The sequence below is a fragment of the Urocampus carinirostris genome, chromosome 19, assembly GCF_059441175.1.
Source record: "Urocampus carinirostris isolate Australia breed hairy pipefish chromosome 19, RoL_Ucar_1.0, whole genome shotgun sequence".
Lineage (NCBI taxonomy): Eukaryota > Metazoa > Chordata > Actinopteri > Syngnathiformes > Syngnathidae > Urocampus > Urocampus carinirostris.
This window is the reverse complement of record NC_142367.1, coordinates 6440528-6467040: the sequence shown is the minus strand read 5'-3', so window position 1 is coordinate 6467040 and position 26513 is coordinate 6440528. Positions and strand designations below refer to the sequence as shown.

The following is a 26513-nucleotide window of genomic DNA, read 5'->3' as shown; positions in this document are numbered from 1 at the left end:
GGAAGGAGGGGCCATTGAGCACACGGCATGGCTGTGGGCCATTGAGTGGCTATATCCAACTTGAGCCCCCTTGTTTTAATTTTCTTTTATGCACATATAATATGACCCCCTAATTTCATTATTCTTTTGGCAAGAATATACATTATTTCTTGTGAAGTATGTTTAATTCATATTTCAGGGCATCACCTAAAGTGCGTCAGTCCCAACGTTGCTTGTGACATTGTGAAATGGTGGGTGTAACAATGATCTATAAATTGTCTAAATTACTAAGACTCACGAGAGGAGAGTACCTTTTCATGCTACTTTAACCATACATACAAGCTCGTCAGCATCTCACAATCTCTCTGGGAATGGGCGTTACCTTTTAATGTCCCTGTCCGGTTCAGGTGGGTTGCATCAGTCTGCATCTAGCAGCTGTCTTAAAACTGGTGCAATGACAAACCAAGAAACAGCCAAACCGCAAAGAATAAACCGTGAAATTGCAAGGGATTCCTGTACATTCTAATGTTTTTCATTTGTCACCCTCTGATTTTTGATCTGTATGTTTGTTTCTGTCGTTTTTAGTATTTCTGAAGTGAAACTTATCTCCACGGTGTGAAGACGGACAGCAAAAATTGTTACTTGCAAGAGGAGGAACAGGAAAAGACCTCACCAGAATAATAGAGAAATTTGGGTCGTTTCCCTCGTCACAAATGTATGTTAGACCATGCACCAAATGTCAGAATCTTGAAAAAATTCTTAGAAGTTTAATTATTGACGTGTACGCTGGTGCTGTGTGTGTGTGTATATTCCCACACACATTGTGTAGAAAATGTTTATCATGATATTCATCAATGAGCACTTTTAGAAATGCCGTAACACCGGTTCATGTTATTGCAACTCTGTGATGGATGACATTTTCACATGCTGTACATAGTCCTGCATAATGACATTAATATTTCCATTGACATCATTTAAAGGTTCCAGAGATCGCATTGTTTTATATATTTATATCATCATCCATGATTATGTACAGTATATTTGTTTACATGACTTATTACTACAATATGTACTGTAACAATTCTTTCTGAGTTGTTACACACAAATCAGATATTTATTTATTTAGCAATTTAGGTTTGCAGGCCTGCCAAAAGACAAGCGGCGTGTCCTTTTGTTTCAATTCTGTACAGAGGAAATGCATGCTTTAAAGGCAGTACCACCACCCAAAAAATTGTAACTCTGAATAATAGAGTTCAACCAATACAACAATAAAGAATCACAAAGGTATATTCACTCGAATAACTGGTGCAGTTTGTCAACCAAAGGATCTCACCAAGTATGAAAACACTGCTTAGTTTTTCTTGAAGATGAGTAGGCACCTGAATAAGAACTGTAAAGATAAATGAGAGGCTCATGGGTATTTTAGCCTCCTGTAAGGGTAATAAAATCCTGGGTTTTAGCTTACCGCCCCCAAAGAAATTCACTGATCGAAGTTGTGCTCGGTAGGGAACCTACTGGGGTATCTAGTCACTCGGATCACCGATATTTCCAATCATCCAAGAAATCGAGGAATTTTCCCGGTAGAGAAATTAACACTGCAATAGCTTGTCTAGATCGGGTTTTTCGTCCATTTTGAATCTCACTGTATCTTGGTGGAGTCAAAATGAAGAAAAGGAGAGATTTGGGTTTTAAAGTGAATGTCTTGCCGACAATTGCTATCGGTGATCTTAGGTCCCGTGTGTCGTCTACGCTAACGTGTGTGTTCTGCCTGCAATAACTAAAGACTTGCTATTGGTTCTTGTTGTGATGTCTTTTTATACAAAACTATCAACATGGAATAACAAATAATTGTTTACTGGTTAAAATAATTCATTTCATTTGATAATTTAGTTATATGATCAGATATTTACTATCAAATTTTGATATTTTATTTAAGTCATTTTCCTTTTGTTTATTCGTCTATATGTCACGAGACGTGGTGGCGTGGAAGGTGACCGGACCAGAACGGAGGCAGGAGGCATGAAGGGAGAACTCAAATGCGTTGACGATCCATAGGTTTTATTTAATAAAATAAAAGTCGCCCAATACTCCGAGGCAAAACAGAACAATACAGAGTTCCTCCGGCACGAACTCAACAGGACAAGGCATAACAGACTAAAACAGGACAAGGCATAACAGACCGGGATTGTGAATAATGAGTAATGAACCAGCACCCGCCAAACCCAAAATCCAGCCTTAAATGGCAGAACAGCAATCAGCTGATCTGCTTCAGCTTGAGTTCGGGGGCGTGGCATACTGGTCGTCATGGCGACCGTGACACTATAACTGTTTTTTAACGAGCGGTACGCATTGGTCTTAAATGATTCAAATTGGGTAATGGGTGCAAGAGTGCTTTTAGACAGGAAGGTTGTCCAGCAAGGACAGTCAGTTACCTTGCAATTCAGCTCAAGTCGTCTAATATCTGAGAGGCCTAATCTAACCGAACCATGTGGGACTCAGTCATAACACACATGGTCACAGACACGATTCGTTGTGAGGCAGACAAGTGTCAACAATGGAAGGTGATTTCTTGAATTCTTTGGATTCTAAAAGAATGTGCAGCTTTAAAAACCAAATATTTGCTACAGTAAATATTATAACACCACGTAGACGTGCTTTTTCTGCAGACCATCCTTATAGACCTTAACATAACCTGCGTCACACATGATGTCACAGTCGAAGCTGGAAGCAAAACTAAACTCCGCACTGGTCAAAACACTGAAGAAACCAAGTATTCATTTCTGCAAGTTGGTTTGAAAATGTTGCCATGTTGTGTGTTTGTGTGCCAAAAATGAAGAAAAAAACCTTGCGTGATTGTAAATTGAAGTTTTACAGGATCAAAGAAAAAGATTTGTGGATAAATGCAGTAAACCAAAAAGATTGGACCAAGGCAATCATATCGAGTATGAAAAATAAACCTATCATTGTTGTTATCGAGTTCATGTTACTTATATCTGTGAAGTAGCTATAATATAAATACATGAATAATTAATATGTAGCTAACAACGCTTGTTATGTTCTTGTTTAGGCAGCCGCACGCAGTGTTCACAGGGCTAACGTTGGCGTTTAGGCTCCATGCTAACCGTATTTTCCAGTATATAAGGTGCACCGGATTAAATCAAATATAATTAAATTGTCTTTATTGTCATATCAGAGTTATAACACATTGTATGCAACAAGTTTAGACATGGTACTCGGGGGTAAATATGTACTACAGATTTTAAAGAGAAAAGACTAAGGATAAATAGGCAAACAATATTTACAATGTAGTGCTTTGAGGCTGGCCTAAGTTTCAATTACAGTGCAATGAGCAAAAAAACTGAAATGTAACAATGGTGCAATGAAATGAAGTGCAATAACATTTAGCATCACCAAAAATTCCCAATTAGGTCTGAGGTTTGTCTTTACAGTTTTGTGCGCTAAAGTTTTGAAACAAACAAAAAAAACGTCAAAATGAGTTGCAAGGTACATGGCCCTGGGTAAGAAGCTATCTCCGTGTTTTAAAACGAGGACAAACCGGTTTAAGGACCTATAGTGCCTGCTAGAGAGCAACCGGTCAAAGAGGTGGTGGTCAGGGTGGGACGAGTCCCTCATGCATATCGCAAGCTAGTAATGTGCCCCAAAATGACCAGAGAGCAGCTGATCTTCTGTGCTGTGTTGATTACTCACCCTATGTTTTACCTGTCTGCTGCCGTGCTCCTAGCATACCATAGGTTGTGCCAGAATGCTCTCCACTGTGGCTCTATAGAAGAACACCAGCAACTTCTGTTCCAGGTTGTTCCTCCTGAGAACCCTTAGGAAGTGGTGTCACTGGTGTTGGTGGACTAGGAGAGGTAGTTGTAGATGTGTAGACAGTGGACCCTCTCTGCATAGTCTCCATAGATGAAGAGTGGAGCTGGGTCTGTTCTTGCCCTCCTGAAGTCAAGCATGACTTGGATCTTATGGAGTATGAGTTTATTTTTCTAACACAACGTCAATCAGCATATCCACTTGCTTCCTGTATGTCGCCTCATACCCTTTAGAAACGAGTTCCACTTTGTTGGTGTTGTCAGTAAACTTCACATTTGTGTTCGTGGGATGGGATGGTATACAGAGGTATACAGAGTGAGCGGTATACACATTCTTGGGGTGGGGGGACCTAGTGCTTAGGCTGGAAGGGATGTGTCGGTGAAGTTTCACAGCCTGCCGAGTGGTTTCAGAGAAAGGCCATAATCCAGCAGCAGATGGAGTAGGAGAGCCCCAGATGGGTGAGTTTCTCCACCAGGATCTCCAGAACAATGGTAGAGTAAATCTAATTTTAAACTATAGGGCACACTTAGAACTTTCTGGACAACTTGGGGATTTTAGGTACGCCTTATACTCTGGAAAATACGGTATTTCAAATGATCAGTCTCATCGACTTCAGTAAACTGGTAAATAATTGGGGGATCACCCTATTAACCACAGAGTGAATATCCTTGCCCCTCCAAAATGCAGCCAATTATTTTACATTTCTGCATGAATTTTTGCAAGTCAGAGAAGCAAATTGGATAGCTCTCTTGTTCAGGTTTCAAAATGAACTATTTAACGAGACACCCATCTGTCGTGTTTCTCGAGTGAAATGTGTCCCTTGAGCCCAAACGTTTTTCCAGCTCTGTTGCTATGCTTCCAATTGCAAAACCTGAGAGCGTGTCAATTCCATTGTGGAACCCGGACTAAAGGAATCCATTTGTTCTCCAGCTAGCCCCCGTCAAAGTGTGCCGGCTGCCCCGAGGCCTTTTGACTTGCATGACCCCATGCTAAAGGTCGCCATCTGCCAAGCGTGCAGATGGCCCTGAACGCCTCGTCTTCAACGCTACCACCTGGCACATAACACCAAAAAAGTCTCACATATGCGCCTTGCAGGAAAACTTTCTGTACTCCATGGCTACATATCATTATAAAATGGACAGAGGGACCAGAACAGATTTAATCATGTCATCTTTATTAATTTATTTTTACAGTAATCCCTCGTGATAGTCAAAATCCGCTAAGTAGAAACCTTTATTTGTGTATTTATTATATAGTCAGTGTTTCTCAACTGGTGGGTTGGGACCCCAAAGCAGGTCATTGGTTTTTACCTTGGTACAATAATACTAAGAATGTCAATGACACTCCTTTTACGTATATGGCGATAATTCCCTGCTTGATCTCTTTTTCCTACTCAGTCAATCGTCGCTGTTGGAGAGAGGACCACATCTTATTTTATTTTGATTTTGTATGTTTTATTTCTTGGGAACCGTTTTTGTGGGCAGAAAAAGGAAAGTACTTAATAAATGGAAGGAAAAGTGGAAAAGGGTGATTACAACGATTAAGTGGAAGAAGGAAATGACTGCAAAATACAAACCGTTGCACAAGTGTCTGCCATTGAAGCGCTGCTGTTATTTTTAGATCATTACCAGTATATTAATCTTATCAACATAACTATCAGTATTTTAGTCAACATTTTATGGATATTCGAGGTATTCATTTCTTTTAGTATCTTGCTATTTTAAAGCAGTCTTAGGGGGTCGCTTATATGTGATGTAGGCTTTTACAGTTGATCCGTATATACATTATATGACGTCCTTTTTGTCCTGCTGTTTTTTTTCTAAAAAGTGAATATATTTTACTATCTCTGCATTAAAGTGCATAATAATTTCTTTCAAAAACTTTGAGAAGTGATTTTTTTTTTTAATTTGGGTTGCAGCTTTGCATTAAGGTGGAATGGTGGGTCCTCAAGTCAGACCAGTTGAGAACCACTGCTCTATTATATAACTGTAATCGGTTAGAGTTTGACAATGACACTGGTATACAAAAGATATTTATGCTATGGTTTCTGCAACCATTCCATTCCCCCCAAATCCCAGTTTAACACCTGTCCTTTGTTCAAACCTAATCAGGCAGGTGCTTTGATAAGACTCAAGGGTTTCCTTTTCAAAATACTGTTGACGATATTTTTGGGTGGAATCTTAAAATATAATGTACATGTATCTCCTTGTATATATAATACAGAATCTAATTAGGTGATTACTGATTCGGCTAGCAAGCAGTGCTAACGGTGTCCCATCCGAAATTAATCGACATAGCCGCATATTGTCTCTAGAATTTATCATGATTGAAGCAATCTTCTTACATATTTCAATTTTAGCTTTAAGTTATCAATTTTTCAGTTCATTGATATGGATAGTGATAAATTAGTCCAGAAATATCATAGTGGAGACACACAAATAATTGCACGTATTTGATACTAAAAACTACATTTATCTACATGACAAAGGAGAATCTAATCACAAAAGCATAAAAGGACTTTGTTTACACAAACACTCGCAGTCTTAGAAAATGGGAACAGGGAAGAAATTCAGTAGGAATAATGAAATTATTGAACCATAAAGCTGCTTAAAACAATTAACCTATTTAGAGGACCCGTAATTCTTTCATAGCATGCCGGAAATAAAATATTTTTTGCCTTTTCACCAAAAACAGTTAGTTATAAAATATATTCTTGGTTTACCTCAAGTGAACCAAAATGTATCTTGTTGGAAGAGTTTTTTGAGAAGGATGGCTGATCAGAAGACGCCGAACTTCTGCTTCCAGGTCTGAGCCGTATGGAGTCGTCTGAAAAAAACAAAGACCAGCCTGTGCTAGAATCACAAGCATCACGCAGGTCACTCTAGAGGTGAAAATGTCTAAAAAAAAGACATTACACTATCCCAGGCTACACCAACATTTAATATCAACACTATCTATCACAGGAAAGTTACTCTAAGTGTGAAATATGCCCCACCGCGTCTTGCTGAAAGTTAAAAGAGTTGACCTATATGTGAGAAATGCCCAAACATAAATTCACTACTTTTGGTTTTGCTGACTCAGCATTTGCTTTCTTTCAAAATTACATGCCAGAACACCATTTTTACAAACAATAAGGTTACCCCAGATATGAAAACTGCCCCAAAAAGCTGACTTGGCTATTTTTTAATTTACTGACTCAACAGCTTTCTCAAAATTACATTCTACTTTCTCAGGTCAGAACAAATTTATCCAGGATCCCAATATTTTGCAAGGAAACAGGTGAGTGACCCTGCAAAAAATGGAATTGCAAAACAAAAAATGGTTCTGCTCTAATGGGTTGTTTATCAATCGATGTCTCTCTGTGACCCTAGTGAGAATAAACGGTGCAGTAGTTGTACAGATGGATGAATCTATCTCTCTCTCGGAGATTTTTTTTTTAATCGTCGTTTGTCTGAGACGCCACGCCTCCCCATAACTATACACAACAAATGGCACTCATATTACACGCCCATTCGACAAAAAGGTGACGTAAAATTAAAATTAACCAATCAGAGCTGAGGACATGAGGCGAAAACACAAGTGGAACCAATGATGTACCAAAGTAGGCGGGACGAATCGGCTTCTTGGTGAAGAGCAGATGTTGATTTTAGCTTTATTGTTTTCGTTCCAATTTTGGCGAAAGTTGACGGACGCAACGCATTTGTTTACATCGACGTTTTCTTTTCCAATTTTCCAATTTCTTCCAGGTTGCTGCTGGTCAGACGCTTAAGTAAGTTCTTTTGACGTTTCACGGTGCGTAGGATGCGAGACGGCGTTAGCTTGTGCATTCAAAAACGTTAGCTTTTGCTATATGGCCCTTTTAAAGGAATTATTTTCCCAATATGTAATGGTGGGACTTTGTGTCAAACTACTATTTCTCAAAATTAACAATAAACGTTGCTATACGTTCGTCGTCGCCATGAGTTTTTATTCAGCATCTTGCATGCAGACTGGCTTATTTTTGAATTGGGATAATAGTTTAATATTGCGTTATCTCTAATGTGTTTTAAGGATCGACCGATATGGATATTTCAGAGTCGATACCGTTAATAAGTATGGAAAAACGGGCCTATAACCGATATTTTGAGTCGATATTCATTTACTGTAAACACTTAAAAAATGGCCTAAGAAATATTTAATAATGCCAAAAAAACAAAGAATATTTGTTGAGTTCACTAGCTCTCTGAATCTTTTACAGTAAATAAATTAAAATTTTAATACAACTAACATGACTAATCTTTCACTTAACCAAAAACTCAGTTAGGGAAAAAAATTGAGCATAGCAGAAACTTGCTTTAAGGTAGGCTACATTAAAAACCTAAACAAATAAAAATGTTATTACAACCAACATGACCTAAATTAGGCTACACAGTGGCAGCCCCACATTGTGGAAGTCCCGGTTCTGATTACAGTGTGAAGTTTGCATGTTCTCCCTGTGCTTGAATTGGTTTCCTCTGTGCACTTCGGTTACACTACCGCATTTCAAAAACATGCATTTCAGGTTAATTGGCCAGTCCAAATTGTCCGTAAGTGTGAATGAGCATGTGAATGGTTATAAGTTGACTGGCTGGCAACCACTTGAGAGTGTCCCCTGCCAACTGCCTGAAGATTGCTGGGATGGGCTCCAGCGCCCCTGCGACCCTACCACAGAATGGATGGATGGATGACTTAAATTCACTTAAAAGGTTCATGGAAATTTTAATGAGCTTGCATATTGAGAAGTGTTGGAACTCCTCTGTTTGAGAGCCTGACTTACAAACTATGGTTATTGTTGTAGGTAATCACTAAGCCTCCCACTGTAACTAGCTTTTTTTGCTCCCTCTCAATCACAAACACACACATGCTTTATTGATAAACTAATGTTGTGATAAGCACTTATATATCAGTCTCCACCTGAACATGCTTCCCAAAAACAAGTTAATTACACTTTTTACGCTATATCTTTATCACACACACGCTTTTCTACCACAGACAATTAATATACTTAATGTTATCAGCTGACTTAATTCACAGACATGTCGAGACTCAGCAGTTAGCATAGGTGACGCTGTATACTCCTCTCGAACGTTATTCTTCCTGCTTCAGTGGCTCTACCCTTGGTAACTCATCCAATCAGAAGGTGCAGGATGGGTAGCTTGTGAGACAGGGAGGGAAGAAAGGGTGAGGCTTGGCTGCATCTGAGCCTAAATAATCGTCTTGTCGAATTAATAAAAATGCCGATACTGGTATCCGTCAAATTTCCAAATATCGGTGCCGACAATCGATCGACCTCTACCTTGTAGCCCAGAATTTATGATACATTGATTTGTTGTCAACAAACGGCCTGTCAACATTTGCGCAGGTGTCGAGTGAAGGATGCACACCACTCGGAGCCCTTCGTCTATCTCGGCAACTCCACCAGGGGACGCCCTGGACCTCAGCTTGTCCGGCTCGCGGCTCTCCTTCTCCAAGAGGCCCGGCGTAGGCATCAATCACGGCGGCAAATTTTTGGCCCGCTCCGTGTCAGTGTCTGCGCCGTGTGAGGCCCGAGGGAAGCGGAACACAATGGTGATGAGCCACTTGCATGACGTCATGAAACTTGAGCTTCTGAGTTCTGGTGAAAACATCCATCCTTCCCTACAGGTCGATGGGGTGGGGAGCCCTCGCTCGGTTAAAAATATGCGGCGATCCAACAGCACCACGCATGTCAACCAGCATGGACACCTTACACTCAGGTACAAAAGTCATATCACTTACAGTGCTGTGAAAAAGTATTTTCCTTCTTCATGATTTCTGCATTATATTACTCGGTTACAGGTTTCAGATCATCAAACTAATTTTAATATCACGCAAGACAACCCAAGGAAATACAATATGCACTCTTGAAATGTTGATTCCATTTATAAAGACACAGACAATAATTTAGACCTAACTGGCCCTATGTGAAAAGAAGACCTCCTTAAGGATCGTCTGGTAAACACAAGAATTCATTTTGCCACCAACTACAACAAGAGGTCATGGTCCTGAGGCAGCAGAGCACCCCCAGACCCTTACACTGCCACCACCATGCTTTACATTTGGCAGCATGTTCTTTTTGTCAAATGCTGTGACAATTCTATGCATAATGTAACAGGCTGCAAACCTTCCAAAGTGTTCATTTTTTGACTAATCAGTCCACAGAATGTTTTTCCAAAAGTTTTGAGGATAATCAAGATGCTTTTTGGAAATTGTGGAAGTACTCATCGTGCTTTTTTGTGACAGCAGTGGTTTTCGCTCGGGAACTCTCCCATGGATGCCATTTTTTGGCCAGTATCTTTCTTATAGTGGATACATGAACTGTAAAGCATGTTGGTGGCAGTGAAAACACCTGAGGTTGTTTCCCCGCCTCAGGACAAAGACAAGTTGCTATGGTTTACGGAATAATAATGCTGGTGTGTACCAGAAAATCTTGAAGGAAAACGTCCGGCGTGTGACCTTAAACGGGGTGTATATCCTAGAAAACCCTCCAATATGGCAGATTTGAAACAATTTTGCAAAGAAGAGTGGACCAAAATTCCTCCACAACGTTGTGAAAGACTCATTACCGATTATCGTAAACGTTGGAGTTTTGTTAACGCTGCCAAAGATGACCCAAACTCACTATTAGGTTTCACTTAGGGCCATATATATATATATATATATATATATATATTTATATATATATATATATATATATATATTTATATATATATATTTATTTAGATAGATAGATAGATAGATACTTTGTTCATCCCCGAAGGGAAATTCACATTTCCAGCAGCATCCCTGAGCTGAGAACAATCGAGAACAATCGAAAATAACACGGGAGCTGCTGGAGTGGCTGCCATTCGTGACGGCGCCGGAAGAAAAGATTCAATTTGAATCATTTACAAACAAACAAACAATTGAATCATGTACAAACAAACAAACAAAATATTCATGTTTCAATAAGTGGAGTGTTAATAAAATATTTCTGATACTGATATAACCAGATAAAACTAATTTTAAGTTATATTTATTGCATTTAATAAAATGAATGAATGAATGAATGAAAATTTTATTTCGAACATAAAAATAAAAACAGGACAAAAACAATGAGTCAACAACGAAATAATGTCCCACAAAATGTTCGAAAAGGGGTAGTCAGAAGCAGATGCTTATTTTTCCTACCCCTTTATCTTCCCTATTAAATACATTTTATAGATAGCTCCCTCTTGTGTACAATACAACAAAATCTCATGGATATACTTATTACATAGGTCAGATATCAATAATTATAAGTTACAATAATCACATATTTTATACACTAATCTTCGCAATACCCATCCCTCAACGTCATAATGCACATAATGTCACTGCGGCACCAGTGATAATATCAATAAAAATAAACACAATATTTATAACAGTTCTGATGTGATAATAGCACAATAACAACAAGTTAGCCATGGTTTGAAGTGCAGTATTTCCAGTCTCCCTCATATCCCATTTTCTTCATCTCTGTATTTCGCCAGTAATGCTTTTTTTGTATTTAAATTTGAACACATGGATATTTGGACATTGTTTGATTTCATTTTGCAAATTATTCCAAAGTCTGACTCCACACACAGACACACACATACTTCTCCTGGTGGTTCTCACCTTTGGGATTTTGAATTCACCACAGCCCCTCAAGTTATAATTTCCCTCTTTCCGAGTGAATAATCTTTGTATGTTTTCTGGCACTATGTTTTTGTTGACTTTAAATAACAGTTGTGAAGTGAAAAATTTTATTAAATCATCCAGTTTCAATAAATTGGACTGCATGAATAAAATATTGGTATGATCCCGATATCCTACCCTGTGTATGGTTCTTATTGCACGTTTTTGAAGGATAAAAAGGGGCTGTAGTGAACTTTTGTAATTATTTCCCCAGACTTCTGCACCATATGTTAAATATGGCAGAACGAGAGAACAATATAATAAATACAATGCATTATAATGTAAAAGAACTTTGGTTTTATTAATTATTGAAATGCTTTTAGATACCTTTGTTTGTATGTGTCTGATGTGTGTTTTCCAACTTAGTTTATTGTCTATTATGACCCCTAAAAACTTAATTTCTGATACAATGTCTATTGTGACACCATCCATTTTTACTTCTAAATTTTGATTTGCCTTACGATTACCAAAGAATGTTACTTTGGTTTTATTTAAATTTAAAGATAATTTATTTATATCCATCCATACTTTTAGGTTAATTAGTTCACGATTAATACAGGTTACCAAATCCATATAGTTATCATTTGAATAGAAAATGTTAGTGTCATCTGCAAATACTACTATTTTCAATAGTTTTGAAACATTAAAAATATCGTTAATATATAAATTAAATAGCTTTGGTCCCAGGATAGAACCCTGTGGTACTCCACAACAGATGTCCAAATATTCAGATGAAAACTCTCCCATTTTTACATATTGCTTCCTCCCCGTCAAATAACTTTGAATCCATTTCAAAGCCACTCCCCTGATGCCATATCTTTCCAGTTTTTTTAATAGTATATTATGATTAATGGTATCAAATGCTTTTTTTAAGTCAATAAATAACCCGACTGCGTATCTCTTCTTTTCTATACTGTGGGTGATTTCTTCTACTGCATCAATAATTGCCATTGTTGCTGATCTGTTTGCTCTAAAACCATATTGACTTTCATTAATCAATTTATGTTTATCTACAAATTGTTCCAGTCTATTATTGTAAAGTCTCTCTAATATTTTAGAGAACTGAGGAAGCAGAGATACCGGTCTATAGTTTGTAAAAATGTGCTTGTTCCCATTTTTGTATATTGGTATAACTTTTGCTATTTTCATTTGATTTGGAAATGTGCCTGTTAGAAATGATAGATTGCAGATGTAGGTCAATGGTTTCACAATGCTGTTTATAATTTGCTTAATTAGTACCATATCGATGTCAAAACAATCCATAGACGTTTTGTTTTTACAGTTGTTAACCACGTCTAAGATTTCTGATTCCGTAACCCCAGATAAAAACATGGTCTTGGAGTTCATTTTTATTAGTGACTCAAATTGTTTACCACTGCACTCTGGGATATTTGCAGCGAGCTCTGGTCCAACATTTACAAAATAACTATTGAAATTCTCCACAACTTGATTTAAATTCTAATTTTCACTGTTCTTATCAATAAAATAGTTTGGATATGCATTGCTTACATTCTTTCCTTTTATTATACTATTTAATATATCCCAAATACCTTTGATATTACTTTTGTTATGATGTAATAAATTGGTATAGTATAATTTCTTGCTTGCTCTTAATATTCCTGTCAATTTGTTTTTATACGTTTTATACCGGGTTTCGGCTTCCTTAGTTCTTAGTTTAATAAATTTTCTATATAAGTAGTTTTTTTTCTTACAAGCATTATGTAAACCCTTAGTTATCCATGGATGATTTACAGATTTATTCTTAATATTAATTTGTCTCATTGGGCAATTTTTGTTGTACTTGTTGGTGAATATTTCCAAAAATATGTCAAACGCACCATCCACATCATCTGTACCATATATAGCATTCCAGTTTTGTTTAACTAAGTCATCATACAGTGATATAATAGTCGCTTCAGTTCTAACTCGTTTGTAAACATAATCCTTAATTGATTCTTGTCTAGTAACCTTTTCATCATATACTGTAAATACTGGTAGGTGATCAGAAATATCACAAACCAGTAACCCGCTGACATTTGTAAATTCCATATTATTTGTAAATATATTGTCAATGAGTGTTGCACTGTGTGAAGTGAGTCTACTAGGCCTTAATATAGTTGGGTACAAACTCATACTGTACATCATATTAATATAGTCATCAATGTTTTTATGGTTGTTTGGATTCATTAGATCGATGTTGAAATCTCCACAAATGAATAGTGTTTTGGCGCTTATTGTTGAATATGTTTTTTCAGCCCAGTTTGTGAAGGTTTCCAGATTTGAGCCCGGTGTTCTATACACACAACTGACTATGATATTTTTCCTTTTTTCATTTATAATTTCTATTGTAATACATTCAAGTAAATCGTTGATAATAAAATGAATCAACATTTCAAAACTGTATTTTGTATTTCCTTGTGTTGATATTAAAATTGTTTTGATGATCTGAAACCTTTGAGTGATAAATAGGTAAAAAACACCAAAATCAGGAACAAGGCAAATACTTTTTCACAGTATGGTAAACATCTGCACTTTGTTAAAGGGACAGTGTGCATTACTTAACGCTAGTACAGAAATTTCTTGCTGTCTCGCGATTTTATTATCACGGTTTCGCTACTACACGGACTTTCCTGGTGCTTTGTGTTTGATTATGATTGGCTGAACAGTCGCCCAACCCCCTTTCTGCCTGTGTCTCTGTGCGTCAATGATGTTCCGGTATAATTGGTACACGGATGTAAAACAGCTTGACGAACTTACATTACATATGCATAAGTCTTTTTCGATTTCAAGTTTTTTTTTAAAGCCAAAATTTTAACAAAACGCGTTGGGGCCAAAACAAAGTTGGACTTTTCAATCAGCTAAACTTGATCTTGAGCCTCATGTGGCTCTTTGGTTCCCCCTAGCGGCTTCCTGGCACTTGAGGATATTTTACAGGGAAAATTGTGAATACAGTATGTGACTAGCCAAGGCAAGTACTGTATTTTACTTAAGTTGCATCTTTTTTTTTTTCATAGTTTGGCTGGTGGTGTGACTAATACGCCGTTGTGACTTGTATGTGAAATTATTACGACATTATTATATCAATTAATTTCACATTTTTATAACGGTACTGTATATAACTTGACTTGTTATTTGAATTTTAAACTGTGAGAGGGCGCTGTAGGTCTGTGTTGATCATTTCAACCTTGACTTCAACGTAAAAGCCCAAAAAGTAAGCGGCCTATTGTCTACATCCGGGACCTACCGGGAGTTGTTGACAGGTAAAAGTGACACAGAGGATAAAGATTTGATTGGATTTAGTGATTTAGAGTGAAGCTCATATATTGGATAAGCATTTTTTTTATGCTAGAGTCATCTAAAACACGTACGGACGTGTAACGTTAGTATAATGTGTTGGCACGTATGTTTTTGGTGTTGGATTCATCAGATCAATTTCCCCAAAAATACGCCTTATACGCAGAGTGCGACTTAGATGTTTTTTCCTTCTTAATCATGCATGTTTGGCTGGTGTGAATTATACTCCGGAGAGACTTATAGTCCGGGAAATACGGTACATTTGAGCACTCAGGCTTCACCTTCAGTGAAGACTTGGACGAGGGGCCCCACACTTCTGGTGCTTGAAACAAAAAATGTGAGGGTAACTTGATCCTTGCCCCAACGCTTCCCTCAGAGTCAAAGCAAAACAAGAAATGAACCACGTGACCTCAGACGCATCACATTGTGGCGTTTTGACTCCATTGTTGTTTTCTGGTTAGGTTATCATGTCGCACCACCATTGTCCACGAAGACCAGTACCGTAGTGTCATGCCTGCCAGCTGTTGATTTGAATCCACAGACCAGTCGCTGGTGTTTAGCATTTGTTTGCGCTCTACAGACTTGCCTTAGAGTCTGATTTCAATGATGAATTTCTATTCAATGTAACAAGCCCCTTTCCTTCCCAGTTTGTTTTGATTCGGTGACATTGACTGCGCATGCCCAAACCCGCGGTTTGACTGTCAGCACACACAGTCACACCCAACACAGCGCTCTCCGTTATCTGTCCACTGAGTGCTTTCTAATTGAAACACAATGCATAATACGTTGATATCAATGACAATAAAGACAATTCAAATCAAAATCTGCAAAAGAGTGAACCAGCGATAACCGAACCGTAAAGTACTGCACTCATGAAAGAGCCAAACTTGGCTCACGAGTCATGTTTTCTAGGACCCCTGCCCTACAGTGTATGCAAAGTCAAGAAATTCACATTGTTTGTATAGCCTTTTGTCCTGTGTTCAAACATTTAATAATTTCGCTATTTTTCCTACAAGGTTTTTACCATGTCAACATCTTTCTCAACTCACTTTTGCGTGTTCGTAATGTGCATGGTTGATTGTCACCTGTTCCCCTTCCAGTCCAGACCATCAGAGTGGTGACTACCTGACTGTGTTGGACAGCGGCACCGATGGCCGAAAGAAACCAGATGGAACAACCTGGAACATTTTGGTACTGGCACATGCACTTAATCCTTGTACTCCGAGACTTTCAGCATATGTCCTTTGCTATAACGTTAGGATGAGCAGCCTCGGACGCCTGGTCCTCTCCCCGGTCCCCGAAGCGGCGCCAGTGCTGACCCACTCACTGGCAAAAACAGAAGGGACCCCACTGCGTCATACACTGCCAACAACAGGTTGATATCACTTAATCTTTTTAGAATCCTGCTTCAGACACGCTTTTACAAGCCTAACCAATGATTTAAATCAAACCGAATTTATTTGTCAAGAACTTTTCAGCCAATACATTTCCACTCAAATTGCTGTATAAAACATTATTGGTTAAATAACACAAAAAATCCCCCTCCTTATCCCAACCCAACAACCTGAAACACCAAATACACGGATGCACACAATGATTAGAATACAACAAAAAACAAAAAAATAGTAATGGAAGTAAAATATGATTATGACAAGACACTGACTAACCATGTGAGGAACGGGCCGTATCGGTTTGAGAAGATTTGCATAGGGGTGGATAGATAGTCTTAAATCTCTGACCTCAGCAATACATGTGGAACACCCACTGCACCGCTTATCCTCAGTAGGGTCGCGAGGGTGCTGGAGCCCATCCCAGCTATTTTCGGGCAGTGGGCAGGGGACATCCTGAACTGGTTGCCTGCCAGTTGCAGGGCACACAGAGACAGACAACTCACTTGCTCATTCACACCTAGGGACAATTTGGACTGGCCAATTAACCTTAAATGCATGTTTTTGGAATGTGGGAGGAAACCCACACAAGCACGGGGAGAAACTTGCAAACTCCACACAGGAAGGTTTGACCCCGTAACCTCAGAACTGTGCCGCGGACGCGCTAACCACTCATCCGCCGTGCCGCCTATGAAAATTCATATCTTGATAAATAAAAATTATTTTAAAAAAAGCAAGTTCAACTTAAAGTTCAGCAAGACTGAAGAGATCTTTTCTTCCTCATGCCATGAGGCTCTTTAACTCCACCCGGCAGAGTAAAGGCCCACATTAAACCACACCACCTACATTGGATATTACCGAATCTTACTGCAATATGTATTCTGTGTAGCACTATTTAGTTACTCTATATAACACGCTACAGTGGGCATTTGCACGTCACACTGGGTATTTGTACATTGTATTCTTTTGGCTTTATTATTGTACTGTTCTCAGCTCAGGGATGCTGCTGGAAATGTGAATTTCCCTTAGGGGATGAATAAAGTATCTATCTATCTAAGTACAGAAAAATGTAGCCAGCTATTTAAATATTGACTATGAGCGCAATGAAAATCATAGTTTTATGGAGGCACACAAAGAGATACAGGATTAGAAAGACAGCAAAATAACAATGGATTTTTCTTCAAAATATGTTTACATTATATATTTACTATTTTCTTTTGGTGGGCCTATATTACTTTTTTACCTAAATTTGGGTACTTTGCTCATATCTATTATAGAAAAGAGCTAAAGCTTTACATTTAATCAAAGACACCCAGGTGCTATTTTTGAATGTGTTTTTTTAACCCAGGTGAATGCAATTGTATTGTCTTAAACAACACATATGTCCGTCGACTTTTATTTTAAGTCGGATAACCTCAGGATGGTTTGTTTCCTCAAATGTTCTCTGGTTGATGGAAGTCAACATATAAAGCGTTGGGAGTGGTACTTAGCTTTGGTGGCATCCAGTTCGCATATTTCAAACTGCAGGTCATTGTTTTGTGTGATCTCTCGTGCTATTTATTCTCAGCTTTGTTCTTCAGGCCGGATTAAGTCCGTTGGTGGGCCAGATCCGGCGCACGGGCCATTATTTGCGTATCCCAGATGGAAACATTCAACAAAATAAAAGTAGGGGTGGGTTAAAAATAACCCTACATGGATGTAAATCGATATCAAACTTTGTTCAGTGTTCATACGGGTGCTTGAAATCCTTGAAAATGCTCAAGTTTAACTGTTGTGTTTCAAAGGATTGAAAAGTGCTTGATCTTTGGGCGACGTGCTTGTGATTGGTTGAAATTGTTTCCATGTTTCACAACAAGTCTGCTTAAAAATGATGGTGGCACTGCTTTCTGGTGGCTTTCAGTGCCATTGCACTTCTTCTTCCCTCGTGACTAAAAAGTAGCTGTAATTAGTTTGTATGGCATTATTCTAATAACCGTCATCCCCCTACAGGTTGCACCAAAAAGGACAGGTGCATGCTATAACTAAACAGAGCACTATGAAATGTGTTTTAGTGCAAGGATTCAGTATCAATTATGGACATGCAAAAAAATGAAGGTAGCGTTTCTCCAGTGATAAATTGTAATAGGAAGAACTTCCTTCTACATACAGGATATCTGTCATTTTTAACCAACACCTTTATTGGGAAAAGATTTGTCTCAAAAACAAATACATTCGCAATTTACACAAGAACTAGAAATCACGTGAAAATAAATGCACATGCAAGAATAAAAATCAAATGTAAGAATTGCAGATATATTTGTGACTCTGCAAAATACATGATCAAACCGGATTTTTTTCTCTTAATGGTACTGGAGAAATTGGAAAACTGCCTTTGGTAGCTCTTAAAAATTCGTAAATTTGGCAACGAAAAACGTGTGTGAACCCTGTGTATTACATCAATATTGTAATTATGAGTTAGACAATTCATTTCCCCGGGGCTAGCTGTTAGATGATACTACACTGCCATGCTAACTGGTCACATCAAAAGAAACCACAAGCCACTTTCCTTGTAAGAAATTGAATATATTCTCATCTTTTAAATGTTGGGACTTGCCTTCTGAATGAAATCATTTAGAAATATGTTTAAAAATGTTTAATTTTGTTGTGGTGGAAAGTTGCAAAGAATATTTTGTCTCCCGAGTATGCTCCCTAACAGCCTCTTCTCCTGTTCAGAAGCAACAAGGGTGCCGTGGGGAACGCCGTCACGACCATCTTGCACAACAACCATGGCGAGAAGCCACTGACTCCAAAAAGTTCCAACCAGAAGCCGCCCTTTAAGTACGTTCTTCCGCACCTCCGTAACCCTGTAAATTTCCCTCGATTTAATCTTTGCAGGATTTGTACGGGTGCTTAAAAATGTTTGAATTTTAATGTTGTGTTTCCAAGGTTTATAAAGTGCTTGAATTTTGGCTGAACTGCTTGTAAATGCTTGAAATTGTCACCATGTTTTGTCGGCAGTCTGACTCGATAGACTTTGCATTAAATGAAGAAAAGGTTAACAAGTCTGCTTGAAGATGAACCAGACACTGCTCTGTGCTAGTTTCGCGTTGCCATTATATTTTTTCTTCTCTCATGATTAACGGCAGCTGGTATTTGTTTCTTTATGGCTCTTTCATCTGAAGCGTCATCGCCCCTTAGCATCATCCTTAAGAGGTTAAGTGCATCAAACAAAGATGCCTAGAGGCTGCAGTTTTACCAAACGATGGCTAGAAAAGGGAAATAGCAATTAATGGCTAAAATGTGGAACAAATTCATCTTCAGCATCCTGCAAAGTTTGCAGAAAAAAAGGTCCAACTCTTCACATTGGAAGAGTCTGCTCTGTTTAGTCATTTGAAAGGTAATTCATGGAGATAACCTGCTTAACTTGGGATTTTTTTGCTAACCGTTTGCTACAAGTCACACCTAAACAGAAAACTTTGAAATATGTATCAGTGCAAGGATTACGTATCAATCTGGACATTTATTATTGGACATGCAAAAAATGAAGGAAGCGGTTCCCAGTAGTTAATTGTAATGGGAAGAACTTCCTGCAACTACACTTTTATGGGAAGAGATTTGTCACTAAAAAATGTACACACTTATTTTTAAGAGCCACAGATATAGTCATGATTTACACAAAATCTAAAAATCATATGTTGCGATAAATGCAATCGCTAGATTAAAAATCGCATATGCACATCGCGAATATATTTGTTGACCTGAAAAAATGTGTGAAGATAGTGGACATAATTGATGACTTGAAATACACGTTTGTAAATCGCGAATATATTTGTGGATCTGCAAAATACATGATTCACACTTTATTCCTACTAGAGAATTTGGCCTTGATAGTCTTAAAAAGTGCTTGAATTTGGCCTTTAAAAAGGTGTATAAACCCTGTCTCTGACTGCGTACCTTTGTCTTTTAGCAATCTGTTGAAGGCCACCGCCAATGACGACATCACAATAGAGAACGGCTCCCTGACAAAGTCACAAAAAAACTTCTCCTTTGTGTCGTCCAAAAACAAAAGTCCAGCTGGGTTCGGCAGCCCACTGTCGCAGCACCGCAGCCAAGTCTCCGAGGAGGAGGCAGAAAGGTACCGCAGCCTACCTTTTAATTAAACAGGGTTTGTACAGGTGCTTGAAATCCTTGAAAACTGCTTGAATTTCATTTAAAATGCTTTTAAACGCCTAGAATTGTCGCCACAAGTCAAGTCATGTGTATTTGTATAGCCCTTAATCACAAGTCTCAAAGGACTGTACAGACTATAGTCTACAGACTATAAATACTCCATTCCCTGATCTCAAACCTACATTAGGGGAAGTAAAAACTCAAATCCTCAGAATGTGGAAATTAAGAAACCTTTAGAAGGGCCCGCACATGTGGTAATCCACCTTCCAGGATGACCAGGCTGCAATGGATGTTGCAAGGGCATCAACAAACAAAACACAGACATCGTCAACAAAAGAATTATATGAACAACACAGTGTTGGAAATACTTTACCGCCTTAAAACGGTTCAATCCATTTGATTCCTTGGACCGCTCTCTCCCCCCTCCCTGCTCATCTTTGCCTCAGTCTGCTTAAAACTGCTGCTCTCTGGTGACTTGGCTTTCTTTCCTCGTGATCAGCGGCAGCTGGCATTAGTTTGTATGGCATCATCCTGTAAAGCATCATATCCCCCTATGGGTCGCGCCCAAGAGGACAGGTGCATGCTACACTTAAACAGGGCATTATGAAATGTATATAAGAGCTAGGACTACATATCAATTATGGACATTTATTATGGGTGATGCAAAAATATGGGTCAGTGTTTCCTAGTGGTAAATTGTAATGAGAAGAACTTCCATCCATGCATTTTCTGCACCGCTTCATGCAACTGAAAATGTAAACTACATATTACTGTCATGTTTACCCAACACCTATATGAAGAGTGATTTGTTTTAAAAAATATTAACGATTTACTCAAGATCTAAAACTTATGTGCCCTAATAAATGCACACGCAAGATTAGAAAACGCTTTTGAAAATTGCAGATACAGACGCTGCCCCATCTACGAACGAGATTCCGGACGATCGTGGTTTGTATAAGTAACCTGTATTGTTTTGTAATAAAAAATAAACATTTCATAAAATGATATGCTCTATAAAAATAAATAAAGTTGAGTTTAACTTACTTTTGGAAGATGTGCTTCAAGAGGTCCTCTTCCGTGGTAAAAAGTGGCAGAAAAAAAGTGTTCAGACCATTTTCTCAACCGCATCAAGCTTTCTTATTCCACTTTCGTTTCTAAAGAAACGGCTCGCCTCTTCTTTAGACTTTACTCCAACCATATTGAATGGATGCATGAGATGTTAAACAATAAAAATGTCACAGTTATGTGCACTGGAGATTCAGTCCACGTAGTACTGTATGTTTACACACGAACTGGGAAGTAGAAGCCAGATTTTTTTCATTGGGGTGGATGCTGGGTGACCTTTCACAGAGCCACATGCCGGTAGCCACGGAAAAGAAGCACTCCAGTAATGACCTGTACTTGGAAAAAGGTGCACACAATACAAAATCTTACATACAGCAATGTCCGGATATTTTTCGTCATCCCGAAAAAAATGTTCGTATTTACCATTTTACGTAAGTCGAATGGTCATAAGAAGGGGAGCGTCTGTATATTTGTAGCTCTGCAAAATACATGATTCCCCCAGGTTTTTTTGTTAATAGTGGAGAAATTCGAAAATTGAATTTCAAAGTCCCTCTGATGTGCTTGAATTTGGCCATCGAAAAAAGGTGTAAGAACACTAAAATATTACTTTCCTCATTACTAGACTATAATATCTAAAAATATAATATAGCCAGTATTATATATATATATACACAGTATATATACAGTATAAACTATATTTATTCCCCAGTGTCATCACACCCCTAAACGAGCATACTAAACCGTGAAAACATAGCTTGCAACTTTTTGGTCTTATTTTCTTCCTTTTGTGTGTGTGTGTGTTCCTTCCGAATAGTCTTTTATCTTTTTTTATCTCTAAAGTCTTTATTACATGTTCACCCTGGAGTGTCATGTCTAATGCAGTGTTCTCGTTTGCCCACGTCCCTGCGTCCTAGACGCATTATTTTTGCTGGGGACGCATCGTGTCAAATCAAGGTGCGTCCCCGGGACGCAACATTTTTGACACGAAATTGTCATTATCATTTATTAACAAAGATTTACCGCACTTCAAACTTTTCGTGTGGCAGATCTGCCATTGTTGTTTTGGTCTCGCGGTTCGAGTTTTTGTCTGCAAACCGATCTCCAGTTCGAGTTGTGTAGTGAAAGTCCGTTTCTTTTTAGAGAACCGGCTTTTTCGGCTCAACTCATTAAAGAGAGCCGGCTCTCAAACGGCTCACTTGCTTTGACGCATTATATTACGAATTATTATGTTGTATAAAGAAGTTAAGAAAAAAAGAAAGTATAAAAGATATACATCACAAACCTGTCTATAAGTGAAAATTATTGGATTGTATTACCAACAATAATTTAATGCAGAAAATGAATTAATAATTTAAATAAGAAAATGTATTATTCTACTTAATTATATTTGCATGTTTTTTTTCCTTCTACAGTAAACGTCCAAGCGACTTCATTTTTGAACTTTTTTTATTATAAACCTCATTCATGTCGAGCAACTCGGTGTCTCACAACAAAATGTTTATTAACGATATATATGACATAAGGAAACACATGTACAATATAACATGTTAAACTACATAAATAAACATGTTTGAAAAAAAAAAAAGATTTTTTGTATTTTGTAAGGGCATTGAGCACACTAAATTTTGGGGACACATAGATCTCTGTTGGGACCCATAGATTTTTGAGCATGCTAGTCCTCGGGACCCATCACTTTTCAGAGGTAAAATGAACACTGCTAATCTTGTTGCATAGAATGTTTCACGAAGTTGACATCAATAACAATAAAGACAATTCAATATATATTGCAGGTATATCCAGCAGGTCAACCAAGCGGCAGTCACCATCCAGCAATGGTACAGACGCCATATCAGGCGGCGGCACGCTAACCAAGCAGCACTGCGACGCATCCTGGACAGCAAACGAAAGGTTTTTGTTTTGCGTCCAAAGAGCCCTTTTTTTCAGTATCTAGGTAAATGCTGAAAAGTGCCTCCCTTTCAGGAGTGGCAGGAGCGAGTTGAGGCCGACAGTCACCTCGCCAAGACCCGAGATGACAGGAAGCTGATTCGTGAAGAAAAAGCACGGCAGGCACGTCTCTCTGCTATCCAGGTCAGCACCAGCATTTCTGAAAGATAATCAATTTGGTCGATGAAATAGAAGATTTGAAGTGAATGTATGCATTTTGCAGATGCACCAAAAAACAGAATTCCTACGGGTTTATGAAATTCTTGAAAATGCTTGAATTTTAATGTTGTGTTTTCAAGCTCTAAAAATGGCTGAAATGCTGGGTGAAGTCCTTGTAATGTTTGAGATTTTTGCCATATTTCTTGGCTTTCTGACTCAATAGACTAGTGTTTTTTAACCACTGTGCCGCAGCAAACTATTCAATTTTTTGTGCCTGTGTGGTCTAGCCATATTTAATTTGAATTTACATTTCCTGAAGACGCAACAGCCACGATTGGTGGGTTAGGGATTTTTTTTTCAATGAAAGAAATTTGTCTTGGCTCAAAAGATGTTGAAATACACTGCGGTAAACCACGCATTAAATGAAGAGAAATAAAACAAGTCTGTTTAAAAATGAACCCAAAACCTCTGCTCTGGTAGCTTCGCTTTGCCATTGCATTTCTTCTTCCCTCTTGCTGTCAGTAAAATAAAGAACTAGAAAATTTGATACAACATAGACCAAATGGAAACTGCAGCATTCATTAACAAAACGGGGCACAGAAAACATTTAATTTTTTATTTCATGTTTCATTTTCTATGCCCTATTTAGTGAATTATGTCTGCTGGTTTCATATTTAACTTAGGATTCATCACATTTTCTGTTTCTATTTCCTACGGGTAGAACTGGGACTATTTGAAATTCATCATTAAAAGTCCTTAAAATGTGCTTGAATTTGGTTATGAAAAAGATGTACAAACCCTTGAAAATAACAATTGTGGGTGGATACCGAAAATGTGAAACGCTAGGCCAAGAAAACGAAACTGAAACACTGAAAGATAACAGATTTTTGTTTAACTTGTTTTTAAGGTACAATATAAAACTGTAAATAACTGGCATATTACTAGATGCTGATTTTAAGTACCGTATTTATTCGTTTATCACACGCCTTTTTCTTTTTTATACTTTTAAAAAAAGATACTCCAAGACTTGATCATTAGTGGTGATCAGCGCCAGACCCTTTATAATAGTTTTTAAAAAACAAGACAGAAAATTTGATTTTTACGTTTAGACACTCAGGGACAATGCTTTGAAAACATATTTATACGTTATGACATTGAATTAGTTAACGTTTCTCCCTGGTGGTCCATACAGGAGCTGCAGCAGAAAAGAGCCCAGGAACTCCATCACAGTGCAGAGGCGGACATGGAGCTACAGAGGCATAGCGCCATTTCACCGGGGAAGAAGCCACCCAGGACTTTCCCGAGCAGCGCATCTCCAACCAACACTGTCACCTTGTCGCCTACACACGCCAAAGCCAACAACACAGGTGCTTGCTTTTGATTGGCTGTGTGCATTTGTGACATACATTTAATAAATGCATCCCTATGTGTTACATGTATGACTACGGCAACAGACTTCCTCCCAAACATTGCAGCCGACTTTAGCGAAATTACTTTCAGAGCCGTCTCTCCGGTGTTTTGCAGTAACAGGGCTTCACCATCTGTGCAGGTATGACATGTTCTGTTTTCTACATTGCCTTGCAAAAGTATTGCCCTCCCTAAGTACTTTATGATATATTGCCATATTTCAGGCGTCAAACTTATAGACAATGATTTTCCAATATTTTATAAGAATCAACAACAAGTGAGACACAATCGTAAAAGAATAATCAATTTATTTAACATTTTACATAGTGCTAACAAATAAAATATTGAAACGTAGGTAATACTTTGTACCACCTCTTTTTGCTGCAATCACAGCCACTAGTTTTTTTTGGGTATGGCTCTTTAAGTTTGGGACATGTTGAAACTGAATTGTTTGTTAAGTTTTAATGATGATCAATTGCACATGTTTCCACAAATGCTCTATAGGATTGAGGTCTGGACTTTGGCTTAGCCATTCAAACACCTTTATATTGTTAGTTTAAAACCTTTCCATTGTAGATTTTGATTTATGTATTTGTCCTGTTGGAAGGCGAACCTGCACCCCATTCTCCGATCTCTTGCAGACTCCCAAGAGATTTGACTCCCTTTATTGGCTCCATCCATCTTCCCATCAATTCTAACAATCTCACCAGTCCCTACTGAAGAAAAGCAACACCACAGCATGTTGCTGCCACCACCGTGTTTGACAGTGGGGAAGGTGTATTCTGGGTGATGTACAGTGATACTCATAAGCCAAAAATAATGCTTTGCATTCGGCCCCAAGAATTTCAATTTTGGTCTCATCTGACCAGAGCATCTTTTTCCACATATTATTTGTGTCTCCCATGCGACCACTTGCTAAAGGGCCTTTATATGGTATTCTTTCTCAAAGCGGTTTCTTCTTTCCACTCTTCCATAATGGGGAGAGTTATTCAGAGTACGTCTATTAGATGTCTTATGCACAGATTGTCTCACCTTAGCTGGGTAGGCCTGCCTGTCATGTAATGTGATAAGGGACTCTTGGTTGCGTCTCCTATTAGTTTTCTCCTTGTTTGGGCTGAAAGTGTAGCGGGACAACCAGGTCTTGGTAGGTTTGCAGTGGTTTTATGCTCTCTCCTTTTGATATTATTGCTCGCACAGTGCTCTGGGAGATGTGAAAATGTAGTGTAGTCTTTTTTTGTGTCCCATACCTGCTTTTAACTTTTTCTCAAGTCTATTCCGGACCTGCCTGGGGAAATACTTTCACTATGCACTGTAAATGATCAGTGGGCTTTAATATATTTCTCACATGTTTTGCCCCTTTAGGAGCATGACACCGTTACAGTAGGAGAAGACTGCAGCGATGACAGAAAGTCGATTCGTCAAGAAAGACCTCGCTTGTCTCTCCTGATGATCCCAGAGCCCAACATGTGTGATGTATGTACTTCTGTCTCACAAAGCGCAATACTAAAGTTTAGGATGTTGCCAGCAAAACAATTTGGGGCCTAACATTATTTTCGTGGCATTTTT

General features: G+C 38.3%; 2 protein-coding genes across 7 annotated transcripts in view; both read left to right on the top strand.

Annotated features, from left to right (window-relative positions):
• The window catches only part of LOC148347011 (BAR/IMD domain-containing adapter protein 2-like), a 40491-nt gene extending 39225 nt beyond the window's left edge, over positions 1–1266 (top strand). For all 5 annotated transcript variants that reach the window (XM_088323734.1, XM_088323735.1, XM_088323738.1 and 2 more), the window contains one exon: positions 565–1266. In XM_088323734.1, the coding sequence (XP_088179860.1) occupies positions 565–598 (34 nt within the window). In that variant the 3' untranslated portion in view covers positions 599–1266. The remainder of the gene's footprint in view (positions 1–564) is intronic.
• A 6163-nt stretch (positions 1267–7429) lies between these two features.
• Positions 7430–26513, top strand: part of cep131 (centrosomal protein 131) — a 49976-nt gene continuing 30892 nt past the window's right edge. For both annotated transcript variants that reach the window (XM_088323102.1, XM_088323101.1), the window contains exons 1-12: positions 7430–7576; positions 9188–9393; positions 9469–9560; positions 15936–16026; positions 16095–16210; positions 18936–19040; positions 20170–20337; positions 23228–23345; positions 23418–23525; positions 24733–24907; positions 24995–25089; positions 26310–26420. In XM_088323102.1, the coding sequence (XP_088179228.1) occupies positions 9202–9393; positions 9469–9560; positions 15936–16026; positions 16095–16210; positions 18936–19040; positions 20170–20337; positions 23228–23345; positions 23418–23525; positions 24733–24907; positions 24995–25089; positions 26310–26420 (1371 nt within the window). In that variant the 5' untranslated portion in view covers positions 7430–7576; positions 9188–9201. The remainder of the gene's footprint in view (positions 7577–9187; positions 9394–9468; positions 9561–15935; positions 16027–16094; positions 16211–18935; positions 19041–20169; positions 20338–23227; positions 23346–23417; positions 23526–24732; positions 24908–24994; positions 25090–26309; positions 26421–26513) is intronic.